General features: G+C 47.9%; 4 protein-coding genes across 4 annotated transcripts; 2 read left to right on the top strand and 2 right to left on the bottom strand.

Moving 5' to 3' along the window:
- Positions 1 to 3,946: 3,946 nt before the first annotated feature.
- BHQ10_005141 (uncharacterized protein) lies at positions 3,947 to 6,425 on the top strand (the record flags this gene model as incomplete). The annotated part of the gene is made up of 2 exons (XM_040877585.1): positions 3,947 to 3,988; positions 4,041 to 6,425. 2 exons carry the CDS (start codon positions 3,947 to 3,949, stop codon positions 6,423 to 6,425), a joined length of 2,427 nt encoding a protein of 808 aa, XP_040733645.1.
- Positions 6,426 to 8,537: 2,112 nt separating this feature from the next.
- On the top strand, positions 8,538 to 10,011 carry BHQ10_005142 (uncharacterized protein; the record flags this gene model as incomplete). Its single annotated transcript, XM_040877586.1, has 5 exons — positions 8,538 to 8,714; positions 8,786 to 9,187; positions 9,293 to 9,592; positions 9,645 to 9,673; positions 9,729 to 10,011. 5 exons carry the CDS (start codon positions 8,538 to 8,540, stop codon positions 10,009 to 10,011), a joined length of 1,191 nt encoding a protein of 396 aa, XP_040733646.1.
- Positions 10,012 to 10,843: 832 nt separating this feature from the next.
- On the bottom strand, positions 10,844 to 11,781 carry BHQ10_005143 (uncharacterized protein; the record flags this gene model as incomplete). The annotated part of the gene is made up of 5 exons (XM_040877587.1): positions 10,844 to 10,884; positions 10,959 to 11,396; positions 11,452 to 11,491; positions 11,556 to 11,659; positions 11,763 to 11,781. 5 exons carry the CDS (start codon positions 11,779 to 11,781, stop codon positions 10,844 to 10,846), a joined length of 642 nt encoding a protein of 213 aa, XP_040733647.1.
- Positions 11,782 to 12,393: 612 nt separating this feature from the next.
- BHQ10_005144 (uncharacterized protein) lies at positions 12,394 to 14,562 on the bottom strand (the record flags this gene model as incomplete). Its single annotated transcript, XM_040877588.1, has 1 exon — positions 12,394 to 14,562. One exon carries the CDS (start codon positions 14,560 to 14,562, stop codon positions 12,394 to 12,396), a length of 2,169 nt encoding a protein of 722 aa, XP_040733648.1.
- Positions 14,563 to 14,977: the final 415 nt, after the last annotated feature.

The raw sequence follows: 14,977 nt of genomic DNA on the forward strand, positions 1-14,977 counted from the left end.
TGAACATCCCTTTCTACTTGTCCGTACGAAGAAACTCTCAACTTTATTTCGACAAAAAGGACTTTTTACTCGTTCATGCTGCGATCAAACTCTGATAAAGTAAAGGACAGATAAAGTGGCGATTCGACGTCAGAGTTCGTCCTATCTGGGTTACCTAGGTATGGGTTGTAGAGGTACACCGTCGATCATGCAAGTATGTACCACTAGTATGTATCATAATACCTACGCCTACAGGCTGCTTGAATAATCCGTTAGTGTGGGTTAGTTCACCTACGGAGAGCAGATACTAGATACATGTGGTAGGGTATAACACGGATCAACCACTCAAGTTCAAGGAATATGAGTACGTATCCTTCGATACTAGCTCCGACATAAGATCAAGGAATATCCCGGTCAACTGCGGAGACCCTAACCTCTACGCCATTGCACTAACAAACCTTGGTTGTCATAAATGAGGTTATTCTCACATTTGAGCCCACAAAACAGACGCAAGAAAATCAAAACTGGAGATTGATGAACTGTTGATCTGATCATACGTACTAGCACTGTACAAAGTAGGGCTTGAGGCTTGCCATCTTGAGCGTAACTCTTCCCAGAAAGAAGTTGGTTAGCTGCTCCACTGATTCACTGTGCTAGACTGGGAAAGGTAGCGAAGGTTGGAATGATTGCAGCAAGTCATCAAGACGACTCCGTATGTGCTCCGTACTCGTAATAGCATCAGCTCATGGGCATGCATGCACAAAAGATCTGCTTTGTCTCCACGATGGCACGCGATACGTTCATTGGTTGGTGAGTCGCGATAAGTTCCCGCGGTGGTACTGCTACTACATAGTACGTCGCTGTCCTGGAACGTGCACGCCTGACACGACAATCTGATATGGTCACGAGACCTGGAAAATGTCCTCTCTCTTACCTAAGTATTGTCTCATGTCTTTACGTATCTGAATATACAAGAGACATGAATACAAAAAAAAAACCTCTCATGATGCAATCCATCCTGACGAATCACTTCAACCACAATTCGGAATCAACATGTTATCGCCTGCTGGAATCTCGCTCACCGCCAGTTCATCAAAGTCTAAAAGCTCCAAAGTATGTACACAAAACATAAAAAGAATGCTTGATCCTTGGTTCACTAAAATATCCTACCAGATTTTGCACATATTTCCGTTCCGAGATGGAGGGGTGAGACACTTGAAAAGACCAATGAGACACGCAGGACGATGAAACGGTAACCCTTTAGTTGAGTCGCTAACAGCTAACTAAAGCAAAAGTCCTCGGCATGAGGCAGCGAGGGATATGATTTGTAGATCCTGCCAAGGAGGTGCATGGTGCATACATACTCTCCTACACTTCTCTACGATAGTTCTGTCTATGTGCATACTGTACTGAGTGTACTCCCAGGCATGGATAAAGCAGGACGGAGTGTATGGACCGACCAATCTGGAGATGGCGATCGATGGCAGGTACAATTCGGCTCTTGTGGCCCATTATGCACGCACGTATCAGCCAGAGAAGAAATGCATTGATGCAATGCTTGCACGATCTCCGAGTCTGCATTTTTTCACTTTCTATTCAAGTATCTTCATTTCCTCTTCGGCTGCAGATACAGACCTGAGACTGCAGGTGACCTGTATGAGAGCGGCCAATGATGGTCGGAGCCAGGGCCTGCGTTCATTCAGATACTAGACAGCAGACCAATCAGCGCGAACCGGGCGAGCCGTTGGTGCTAGGAGGCGGCACAATTGACCAGTCGGCGAGTCGGATAGATCGTGAGATGGTCAGGAATGAAATGCTTTATGCGGGGCTAGCTGATACGACGTCTTGCTAAAAATTTTTGAAGCTTTTCGAGGTTGAGATCATTTGTATGATGGATGGAGACGGTGAGAGTGTCGGCAGGCGTCGGCGTGATTGGCGGCATCTTATCAATTGACCCATGGATCCGATCTTTAACCGTTACAGCTGATCCTCTCTAAAATGATTCCTGTGTGTCTAATATGAAGTGTTCTTTGATTTCTTTCAAGTATCTTTCGAAGAGCACCCGGTAATAGCCGTTTATATAACTCAAACAGAACTAAATATGACAATATCAAACTATAAAGAAATCATATGTGTCACGTTCCACCGTGGCTGAACAGAAAAAGTATCGTGCGAGGAGGACATCGGCGAGTGGACTGCCGTGATTGGAGGGCCACTGACTAGCTGATACCGAATGCTAAGATGATACTAAGAAAGTCGGTATATCAAATGAACACGCAAAGGCCCGAGAGTAGAAGCTGAACTTATTGCGCCCTTGGATTATTAATAGGAGGTTAACAGTCAGTACGTACAAAGTCCGCTGACAGAGGAATGTAAAATTGTACGGCAGAGAGAGAGAAGCCGGCCGACCAAAGGCCGATGCAGCCGACCACGGAACACTACTGTGTACTATGTAGATACAATCTCCAAAAGACGGGAACAAGTAGAATATCAGGGTATCAGAGTATCGACCATCCAGCATCAAAACGCACCTAACATAGTAGAATAAACTCTGTCATCCGATCAGCACTGGGAGGATTCGCGAGCTGCAGGCCTTGCACCACTGGCACGGGGTTTTCCAGGGTGCATCTGCTCAAAACGCGCAAAAAAAGAAAATAATCATCGCAACAGCCGGCGAATAAGAAGGCAGTCAGATGGCACCCCTCCCATTACTGGTGCAGCGATTAGCGCCAGAGGTAGGCTGAGCAGCGTATTGTCATACGGTTAGCTTGTTAGCGAGATGGCCGGTGTTGCGCTATCAGCACGGTGGAGTCGCACTACTGCGGCGGAGGGGTGTGTGCACGCCATCATCTCGATTATTTTGCTCGCATCCCGAGGACGGAGTCAACGATAGTGTCAATACGTGCTTGACAGTAGTATATCAGATAAGTATGGATACCTTGTGAGTAGCGGCAGGCTACCCATCACCACTAGAGTACGTACTATGTAGTCACTAGCACCAAGTAACAACCACTGTAATCAGTGTAATCAGTTGTAATGTAACTCTTGACAGACGCCATCCTGCATCTTGATAATTGGATTTCTTTTTCTCTTCACTCCTTCTCTTCCAGACTTCCATGCTACTGCATATCACTGTCATTTTGCAGCATATACATTACATTATACTTACATTTCTCTCGCATCCTGCACAGGCTATTCGCACATTGCAGCCCGCGTTGCGACTAACCAAAGAACCCCTCCCCCTGACTCGCCCGACGTTTGTTTTTGCTCAACCTTTGATAGCGTGTTTGTTCTGCCTACTGAGAAAAAGCAACAACCACCACCAGCACCACTGTACACTGCTTTTGCTGCTGATATTTCTCTCGATCATCCTTTCTTGCTATTTTATATTCTCCATCTGGTCTTCGATCTAATTGTAATTTCTCGTTCTCATCTCTCGCCTGTTTTCTTCGGTCGGTCGAGTCGATCGCGAAAATATCGACTGCAAGGGCGACACAGCGAAAAATCAAGGCACAGCCAGTCAGCCACAGGAGACGAACATCAGATTCAACATCATCTGAATTCATAGCAATAATCGCATTCATATTCGACGTCTCATTTGCATCCTTGCTGAGACATCACACTCTGTCCGAGTCAGCCAGCCAGACGTCGCAGGTCTCGTGAACCGCCGCGGAAGGAACCTCGTGGCCGCGCTCCTTCCTCTTTTATAAGCAGGTACAGCCTCGCTCTCCTTCCTTTGCTACCCTCTCTCTCTCCCTCTCTGCTTTCTTGCTTTTTTGCATTTCTCTTCTTTGTTTCTTTTCCTTACTAACGTCGCTTCTTCTAGACGCCCTACACACCTGGCAGGACCAGCGAAAATGTCGACGGGACTTTTCCACCATATCTCTTGTTTCCCTTGAGCGCTCGTCTTCAAGCGCCCTTTGCCGGATCCTGTGCGTTGGAATAGGCAGATACAATCTCTCTCATAATGGAGAAACTCAACTCGGAGGACGGTCAGCTTTTCATCAAGGTGGGTTTCTTTTTTCGCTATTCTAGGACGGCTACTCATATATTTGGTATAGAACCTCGCCAGCTTCGTGCGAACTCATGAAAAAGCCTTGGCCAACGCCCTGCAGCTGAGACGCCAGTCCGTCCCCTCCAACAACTATGCATCCTCTACCTCATCTACCCTGGCCGCCGCCCTCTCCTTTGGCGCCTTGAAGTTCACCTCGCAAAACGTGAAACCAGCCAAGCTGACACTCACCCCGCACCACCTGTTCTACCTGCTCTCTCAGTTTGAGGACCTCTCCATCGCGGTGGGCTCGATGAATGTTCGCTTGGAGAACATCCACAATGACTCATCCTCCTCATATGTGTCATTCCTGAATCAGCCACGTCGTACTCGTGGCGATCGCGACTCTATCCATTCCGTATCCAGCGTTCGTAGTGTCATGTCGGGTATGAGTGCCGTCTGGTCCTCCTTTGGACTCGGCTCGAAAGATTCCGTCACCAAATCCGAAAAGGCAAAGGCTGCTTTGGATGCCGACCTGAAGTATCTGTACTCCGCATTCACTAAGATCCCCTGTTTGCGCCTCGCTCCGGATCGTCGAGCTCGCCTTATCCGCGGCTACGAGGAGTTTCCCCTGGATACTGCAGTCCCGCTGCATGCGTTCAAGAACTTGAGTGCTCTTGAGATCATTGATATCGACTATCGCTCCTTTTATGGCTGGGACAGACTGTCGGAGCAACTACGCACCTTGACCTTGAAACGGGCCAACATCAATGACCCGACTGATCTCTTGACCAAGATCGTTCTGGACGATGTTGACAAGCGTCGACGCCGCCCGTCGAAATCTTACCCTTCACCTATTCCTGGTGGTAGCATGGCAACCACGCCGCAGCCAGTCTACAAATATGACGACGCCAGTAGTACCAGTAACACTCATAAGCCCGTTTCGGCGCCAGGCTCCCCTAGTCTTAGCAACAACCTGGCGACTAGTACTAGTCCCAAATCTATTCCCATGATTAGAGGAGGATCTGAAGGCGAACGAGGTCACCGCCGAACCGGCAGCTACTCTCCTACCAGACCGCAGACGTCGTCAAGGCAGCACACTCAAAACCGGCACTCTCGAGGGCATTCAATCAACAAAGTAGCGCGATCTAGCTCGGGCAGCTCAAACTCGAGCGAAGTTTCGCTCCATGGAAACCGCAGCTCGTCAAACCTCTTAGCTGGGGTATTGCCTCCGACCAAATGGCGCTTCTTGCGCCATCTGGGACTGGCTGACAATTCTTTGACGACCTTGCCATCTGACTGCTTTATGCCCGTTGCTAACACGTTGCACTCACTTGATTTGTCTTCGAATCTGTTTGCTGAAATCCCTGACAGCTTACCTAGTTTGGTGGCGCTGCGAGCATTGAACCTCTCCAATTGCATGATCAACTCACTTCGGTCGATTGCGAAGAATCCTTTGCCCGCCATTACTGCTCTCAACCTTCGTGGAAACCGTTTGTCATCGCTCGCTGGAATTGAGCGGCTTCTTTCGCTGGAGCGCCTTGACCTTCGAGACAACAATCTGACAGATCCTACTGAAATCGCCCGGTTGACCGGTCTCCCTGAAATACGAGAGATTTGGGTGTCGGGCAATCCGTTCACTAAAACCCACTCGAATTATCGGGTCACGATATTTAATCTCTTCCGTCGCACTCCTGGATTCACCGAAGACATCATAATCGATGCTTCCGGTCCGGGATACAGTGAACGAAAGCAACTGGTAGATCGTGTTGCTGAGCCAGAGTCTGCACCGGTTGTCCGACCGGTCGAACTCGAGCCAGCAAAGACTGTGAGCAAGGTGCCAGCACCAGTGCGTCAGGAACTCTTGTCGCAAGACATTACCACCGCCGCTGCCGTTGCAGCAGCAACAGAAGCCACAGGGACTGCTGGGACTACACACCGCAAAAGAGGCAATCGTCGACGCATTGTCGATTTGTCTCGAGAAGAATCTGTAACGCAAGTTTTCACTTCTCCTTCATCTCAAAATAAACCCCTACCCCCCAATCCTCCTGTTTTGGTCGATCCATTCATCCCGAGCGGACCGACGAAACGGAAGGAGGATGCTACCATATCGCCTGTTGATGTTGAACCGGTGAAAAAGCCAATCACTCAACCTGTATCTCAAAATCAGAAAGTTGTACCAGCTAAGCAGGATGCTATAGATTGGAACGCCAATTTTAGTCTGGGTGGTGAGAGCAACATCTTTCGTCCACGACTAGAAGCTGTGCACAATAGCAACAGTAGCAGCAGCAATAGCTGGCTCAACGTGCTTCACGAGGGGAACTGGCAGACTCAACAGACGAACATGTCGGCTGTTCCGCGTACAGGCACAGTCTTTGACGCATCCATGATTCGACCAGATGCCGTCAGTCGTCCTGAGAGCCACTTGCTGGTTAGTGGGCGGACAGTGGGATGATCCACACACGCTTTATACACACCCCATATCGACGCGTCGATTATTACATATACCCGTGGTCTTGAAGAATCATTATACCCTTGTCTTTGGACTTTTGATTGTATAATTGCATATGCATTTAACGGAGTTTGATTTTCTGCTTTATCGTTTATCTGGGTGGGCATGTTCTGATGATTTAGTAATTGTCTTTGTTCACAAAAACATCGTTTCGCCTTGTTCTGTGCTTTTGTTAGACCGCTCGTGTTGTTGGGCGGCGCTGTTCATGACATCGTTCTTGTTCTGTCTCCTCTCATCGGTGGAATTGGTTCTTGATTTATCAAGTCATTGGTTTGGCTATTTGATTGTAAGCTTGTTTGCGTTGGTTTTTATACAGAGAATTGCTTTGTATGTTAGATATGATTGCTATGAATGATGGATGCATTTTGAACGTATCAATATAACAAGACGTAGCCAATAACAAAAGCACTGACGCTCAAGTGTACCTCGGAGCTACATGGAAGATCTAGGGGTGCAGTGGCTGTCTCCCGGCGGCTATGATTCACAAATCAAGTCGGTCTATTCTCCTTAGCATGATATACTATTGAACAAAATTTCAAAACTGCTAGGTAGCTAGCGATTGTGTCTTATTATAGTTCAAAACTAGCTATTCGTCACCCTACAACATACGGTACTTGGTTGTCCAGAGCAATGATTCAGTCGTGACTCAAGGGCCGATCGATTCTAGAACCATATTTCTGTAAGCCATGGATAGAAGAGGTGGTACATCAGAAGAGGGGATAGAGGGGCTGTTTGTCCCCAGTCGTCGAGGAACAGAATCTAGATCGCGATGGAGATAGATGGGTTGCGCGTTAGGGTAACGAATGTACACAGGTGTACGTTGTCTGTCTGTCTGTTCATGTCGGAGGGGGTGTTTTGTCAATTTGGACAATTGTGTCAAGAGTACTACGGAGGATAGTAATAGCAACAATCATCAGTACAAGTGTTGTGTATGTAGAGTCGTAGCGAGAAGGGAAGAGGGAAATGGCAAGTGCCGACCACAATTTATATGCATTATTCATCCACGCCCCTCAGCTTATCCTCGTCTGCAGCAAACTCATTCCCCTCAGGCTTCTCACCTTATCACTGACTGCTCTTTTGCAATTACTACATGCTCCCCTTTTTAATTTGAAGCCAATTCAATAAATCATATCTATCAGCCGCTAGCCTGACTCCTAACGTCGGGCAGTAACACGCGTTTCTTCTGGCCTCCCTTTCGCCGTTACCCGCGCGCGACGCCCTTGAACCACCAGACCGAAGTCTCTTCTCTTACTCTGCCGCCTGCGTGGATTTTTACTCTTTCAACACGCCACCCACCGTGATCGTTCCATCGCCCACAGCCTCCAAAAGTGAAGATACTTCGAAAATAGTGTTATCTGAGAGTGAGAAAAATTTTCGCTTTCTCACAAATTCTTTAGATTGGCCTATTACCGTTGACTCGAGCGAGACGAAAGAAAAAAAAGGATATCCAACCCGGTTTTCCCTTGTGCTACTGACCATCACTTTGTCAACACGCTCTACAACTAAGTGATCATCACCACACGTCTTCGGCGCACGATTCGATTCTCTCGTTCGAATTCTCTACATTAAAATTCTAGTCGCACCCGTCTCGCTGCTGTCTATCGCAGAGAAAATTTGATTTGGGCTGCCTGCTGCTTACTTGTCGTTCGGGACTCGAGACCTTCAATCTTATTTCTCTTTCTACATTGATTCTTCATCCATCGAAAGGGAGCGGAAGTTCTTGCATCTTGAGGCAGGCCTACTGGCCTATCATTGCCGACGTTTTCGATTCAATCGTTGCGTGCTCTGCGACTCCACAAACATCTGGGAGGTTTTGATTTTTCATTTCTATCGGGACTCGATTTTCTAGGTCAGTCGATTTTTTTACTGTTTTATTTATCGGTCACAACGCGTCTGGATTGCGCTCGTCGTGTTCTTGACCTCGTATGCGTGATCCGAGCCGACCGACCACTTACTAACATCCAACAGATCAGTCGGGCGCTCCCCATCCATTCGTTTCTTTCCTCCGCTTCTCTCCTCTTCCCCGCCTAATTTTCTCTTTCAAAGTCGCACGTCATGGCTGACCAGGACGTGGATTTGGACTCTATCATTGATAGACTGTTGGAAGTGAGGGGCAGCCGGCCTGGAAAACAAGTGCAGTTGCTGGAGTCTGAGATTCGTCATTTGTGTACCAAGGCACGAGAAATTTTCATTTCACAACCCATTCTGCTCGAACTGGAAGCGCCCATCAAGGTACGTCTGTTTCTTTGTTCGTCACTTTTGTTTGCAGGCGATGATGTCAGAGATTGATTGTTGCGGTGTAGATTTGCGGTGATATCCACGGCCAATACTACGATCTTCTACGTCTTTTCGAGTACGGTGGTTTCCCTCCCGAGGCAAACTACCTCTTCCTTGGTGACTATGTCGACCGTGGCAAGCAGTCCCTCGAGACCATCTGCCTGTTGCTTGCGTACAAGATCAAATATCCCGAAAACTTCTTCATTCTCCGCGGTAACCACGAATGCGCCTCGATCAACCGTATCTACGGATTCTACGATGAGTGCAAGCGTCGCTACAATATCAAACTCTGGAAGACTTTTACCGATTGCTTCAACTGCTTGCCCATTGCCGCCATTATCGACGAGAAGATCTTCACCATGCACGGAGGCTTGAGTCCGGATCTCAACTCCATGGAGCAGATTCGCCGTGTGATGCGTCCAACTGATGTAAGTCTTCTTTTTCTTCGTTCAGGTCTCAGGTTATTGTGAAGGAATATCCACTATGGATAAGAGGACGAGCTTTGGCTCAATCTAACATGCTGACTTTAATAGATTCCCGACTGCGGTTTGCTCTGCGATCTCCTCTGGTCCGATCCCGACAAAGACATCACCGGTTGGAGCGAGAATGATCGAGGTGTTTCGTTTACGTTTGGACCAGACGTTGTGTCTCGTTTCTTGCAAAAACACGACATGGACCTGATCTGCCGAGCCCACCAAGTCGTCGAGGACGGTTACGAATTCTTCTCGAAGCGACAGTTAGTGACCCTGTTCAGTGCGCCCAACTACTGCGGTGAATTCGACAACGCCGGTGCGATGATGAGTGTGGATGAGAGCTTGCTCTGTTCATTCCAGGTTTGTCTTCTCACCATTCTAATACATGACATGACATGAGCTAATTGAGTAGATTCTGAAACCAGCCGAAAAGAAACAAAAGTACGTTCACGGGGGTATAAGCACTGGCAGACCCATCACTCCTCCGCGAAAGCAGAAGAAGAAGTAAATACGAGCTTTTCCATGTGCAGCAGGTTCGGACGGAAATAGAACAGCAGATTGACATCACTTCGGTTCAACACCCCGACTTCCTTGACTCGAACGATCGCCATGACCTGACCGACTCAGCAACGCTCACCGACTCGACCTCGCATCTCGATACGATCGGACCGGACCAATCTACATTAATTACCTTGTTTTACTATTTTCGTTCCATGGATCTGGTCCGACCATCGCCTCCCTCCATTGTACCTCCAGAGTCGGATCGTTCCTTTCGATGAACATTGACCACGACACGAATTACCACCGCGCATGAACATTTGATATTGTTGCGTATGTTATTGAGCTGGGGGGGTGACGATCATGAGAAAGGACAGAAAAGGAACCAGTTGAACCCGCAAGTTATGGCGCTGTGTGTTTATTGTGTTTTTATCTCATATCTCAATGTGTATTGTGTGATTCCATGCGATGCAGTGCATAGGATATGGACATGGATATAGGATAGGATAGGAAATGGGGACAAGTGCTTGGTTTTTTTCTTCTCTGGTTCTTGACTGATTTAGCATTTTCTTCTCTCTTCGACTGTTTCTTTTTTCTTATCCTCTTGTGAGTGTTGTGTTTTTTCTTCTCTCTTCTTTTCGACTGTCAGGTTAGGTTTAGGTTCCTTTTACGTCATGCAATCAACGCCAATTGTCATGTCACCATCTTCAATGATTTTACGTAGTAAAATATCAAACTGACCTCGTAGAAACAGCAATGCATGAAGCTGGCAAGCATTTTATTCTGTGTACTGTATTGTTTCATCATACGAGATCATAAATCTGATATTTCTTGATTTGTTTGACTGACTTGATATGATTTGTGTACTTTATTTCATTTTAATGGCTGGATTGATAGACTCGCTTCTCAAACGACGACAATAACAATAAGAATAGAGCAGAGCAAATGAAGAAAGGTTGCATGTTTGAATAGGTTAATAGAGACAAGACTGAGTATCACAAGGGCACAGAGGAGTAGATCTAGATTATGGTAGCTAGTTGCTGCTTGATGTCATGTCGGAGGCTGGGTCAATACTCATGACACTGTAGGTGAGCTGTGGCTGGAGGCGAGAACTTAGACGTATTGCGAGAGCCATCTGATACCTTCTCCGTATCCTATCCAAAAATCAGCGCACTCGTTTCATCAAGCCAGACAAAAAAAGAAGGGGAAAAAAAAGGGGGAGACGCACCCTGCCTCATAACAACACTACACATAAAAACCTCGATAGGCCGAATTCCCTCCAACGGAACCTTGCCTTTACCTGTCGTCTGCCAAAGACCCATATGATGACGCAACTCATCCTCACTCACGGCATCGGGATGATCGATCTTGTTTCCGAGAATGAGGAAGGGCACCTTGGAGAGTTCTTCCATTGCGAGTAAGGCGTCGAGCTCTGCTTTGGATTCCGGGAAGCGTTCGTGGTCTTTGGCGTCGACCAGGAAGACGATGCCGCTTACTTCGGGGAAGTAGTCTTTCCAGAGGCGGCGAGCTTTTTGTATCAGATGCGTCAGCATTGGTTTTATTGCTTTGGGAGAGAGGAAAAGAGGGAAAAGGGAGGTACCCTGTTGATGACCACCGAGATCAAAGGTGGTGAAGCGGTTGTTTCCAATGGCCAGTTCCTCGGATGCTGTTCCTTCAGTTAAGCCATCTTCCTTTGTTTATATCGGTATTGGTGTACGTACTAGGGTGAGCAGTGGGCTGGAGAATAGCCACGCGATCATTCTATCCACCATCAGTATCGCATTCATCGCACTCAAATATTGTTCGCGCCAGGCGTCAGATGTACCTTCAACATGTGCAACAGCGTCGTCTTTCCCGCATTATCGAGTCCGAGAAACAAAAGTTTGGCGTGTTTGTTGAGCAGGCCCAACGAGGCCAGGACGTCGTAGACTATCGCCAAAATTCAATCAGTCATTCATTTCTCTTTCTGCATCCGTGACAATATCGATACCTCGGATATGTCGAGATCGTCGATGTGGTGGACGCTACTTACACCAGTTGATAATCCACATGATGCCGTCTAGTCGCTACTTGTCCTCCAGGAAAAAGAAACTGCCGTCGTAAAAACCGTGTAATCGTCGTTTGCGTGTGCGTTGCCTCGGTGCAAACAGAGAAATAATCTCGTTGGTTGGCGTTGTGTTGACTGACTGACGAAGATAAGAGAAACACTGGAGTGCTCAGTCGAGGTTTACTTGAGGTACTAGCGAGGTGTCGGCCGTTGATTTGTCCAGGCCAATCACAGCCAAGTGCTCGGCTCCGTCTCGCCGCCAGTCGGCCTCACAGATTGCCACTCGATCATGTGGCGAGATTTATTCAAATTCATAGAGAGAAAGAGGAATTATGTAGTAGTTATAAAGTCAAATTCGTTATTCATGGACATCCTTATATACTCGACATGCGGGGGTATATATCGAAAATTGCTCGCCTCATAAAACCACCATGCAATGCGAAGACAACCCAACCAATGCAAAGAAAAGAAAATGTAATGTGAATGTTTTATTTCATATCAACGATGCTGTAGTCACCTAACATCATGCTCTGAGAATTTATGTAAAAGAATAAGAAAAATAAGATGTTAGTATGTACATTAAAAGTAAAAAGGTAAAAATCAGAGACAGTGCCAATCAAATAGACAGCATCAATTGGGTATCTTGGCCAACGCCGTATGCTTTGAATCGCTCGGCCACTTCAAGACCAAGCTCTTTCATACGTTCGGCGCCTTTGCCGCGCGCTACACGTCGCTCAGAGTGTTCTTTGGCAGCGGCTTTGCGGCAATGTTGGCGCCAGAACTTTTCTTTTCGTTTCTGTCGTTTGCGCTCCAGCCCTTGAATGATATCAATGGGCCCGCGCGTATGCAGTTCCCGACTGCGGGAGACTGGTCCGTCAACATCGTTCCCAGAGGTGGACATGTTCTGACCGGATAGTCTCGATTGCTCTAAGCCTTTGAAGAATGGGTTCGGCGTGCGAGGTAGAGACTTTGTTCGACTGTAATGAGGACGCTGAACGGGACCTGTGATATTGAACCCAGTCTTGCGTACTGGAATGGCAATTGTAGGTAATCCAGCAGCCAATACATGTCGCGCTTTAGGAGCAGGAGATTTCATACGTTTCGGCGAAACCTGTCCATGTGCGCGTGGAGCCGGAGAGTGAACGCGTCGGGGGGACGTCCGGGATGTCTTTTTGTTTGTCCCCTTGGACCTGCCGCGCAAAAGATCCTCTTCAATTCGAGCAGCAACCGCTACATCGTCATCGCCATCGTCATCCTCGTCCTCATCTTCGTTCTCTTCAACGTCGTCCTCGTTGTCCTCGGGATCTGTGGTCGGGAAACTAGGGTCGATATCTTGAGGGACAGGAATGTGCTTTTTGCGACGTCGTTCTTCAATGCATGACATGTAAGCTGCCTCTAGCGGACGGTCCTCGTCAAGTGTTCCGCACACGAAATCAGTGCTGTCCGGCAAGTCGGGAGTTTGAGCTCGAGGGATATTGATCGGGCGGCGGGTTTTCCTAGACCCGGCCATCGATGATGAAGGTCGGCTATATTCGTGTTTCAATGAATCGATCGATGTGTTCGAATTCCGGCGATCAACAGCAAGACGCACGATATCCAGATTATCAGCGCTTGTCGCGGCGGTTGTTGTCGAGGGTGCCCAGAATTCGTACTCAGAATTGCCATCGCTCTCGTCATCCGAGTCGGCGAAACCAGCTTCGTTATCTGATTCGTTGCCGTCGTCAGAAGAAAAGTCGTGGACTGTGTCTTCTTCTTCGTCATCCGGATCTACCATGTCGTCATCTTCGTTTTCCATCTCGTCCTCCTCTTCTTCTTCGGCAATGGCTTCAGCCTCAGCTTCTTCTCCTAATTTTCGAATAGCCATTTCTTTCTTCATGCAATCGGCCAATGTCATTTTCCCCTGGTGCTCGGTCGATTGTGCTACCCATTCGTCGACCTCGTCGAGCGAACTGGCGAATTCGTGGAAGCGAGTTTCTTCTGACGGCTTGAACTCTCCAAGACCAGTCATATGTATGCTACCAGGCTTTTTCACAGGCGCTGGCTCTGCGACACGAGCAACATCGACTTGTTTAGAGGGAGACGTTCGACGGGACGTTGGCGGGGGCGAGCGAGTTGCACGAGAGGTGTACGATGGAGATCTCCTGGCAGTGGGTCTGGTCTCGCTTTGCCGTGAAGGACAAACGAAAGTCAATCTCGTTTTGCGCTGAGGCGCGTCAGTCGCGTCACTCTCTTCGGGCATTTTCAGCTTCTTCTCTGGTTCTTTGGGTCGTTCTGGTTGCCGAGCTGTACAAGCAAAGCTGATACAACGCTTGCGGCCAAGATCAGCCTCAATTTTCGATTCGGTGGGATCCGAAGGTGGTGAAGCTATCCTTGTTTCCAAGACGGGAGCCAAATGAAGTGTTGAGATATGTGGTGGGCTGGAGGTATTCGAGTAGGTCGGGCTGGTGAGATCGCCATCACTAGTCAGTTCAGCAGTAGAGTGACCGCTAGCGTTGCTGGTAGGATAGGAAGCTTTTCGGACTCGATCAACGGGACCGAGTTCAGGACTCTTCAGAGCTCGAGTGAGCAATGACTCTTTCTTCTCCGGCGCCAGGTGTGCTTTGATATATAATTGGTCGTTATTGGGGCGGTTGTGTAAACGGTTTTGATCGGGAGGCTCATCGCAGTCGTCCACCACCTCGACCTCTTGCCCTGCAGACACTGCGGGCTGATCTGATGAAAAGACCATCTTCAAGATGGTTTGTAGTTTCGGTATTTGGCGATCACGGCGTTGATGGTGAGTCATTATGTGCACCGGAGACCTTCAGAGATGTGTATCTGAGAGTCGAAGTGCAGATTATATGTGTCGGTTTGTTGTAGGTTGGATAAATTTGTCAAACTCGAACCGAACCGACAGATTCTTAAGGTTGACTTTGTTTTAAGGATGTCCCAAGCAGGACGCAGATTGTCATAATATGAAGGGCAACATCTTGAAGGAGGTTTGCAAGTCGAGTTGGTTGGTTGTCGAAGTTCACAGAGAGGGGGAGAATAGAGGCAATTGGAGGTAGACAAGTTTCCAACACGCGGTGATAGTCGAAGGATATGCAGCGATGTGCAAAGCACAGAGATCCGAGCAGACAGCCAGCAGCAGGCGAGCAAGTAGAATGAGAGGGAGAAAGTGGGTTTTTTGGTCGTTGGGAAAGAAAAAGTAATAGAAAGAG

Source organism: Talaromyces amestolkiae, assembly GCF_001896365.1.
Source record: "Talaromyces amestolkiae strain CIB chromosome Unknown scaffold9.1, whole genome shotgun sequence".
Lineage (NCBI taxonomy): Eukaryota > Fungi > Ascomycota > Eurotiomycetes > Eurotiales > Trichocomaceae > Talaromyces > Talaromyces amestolkiae.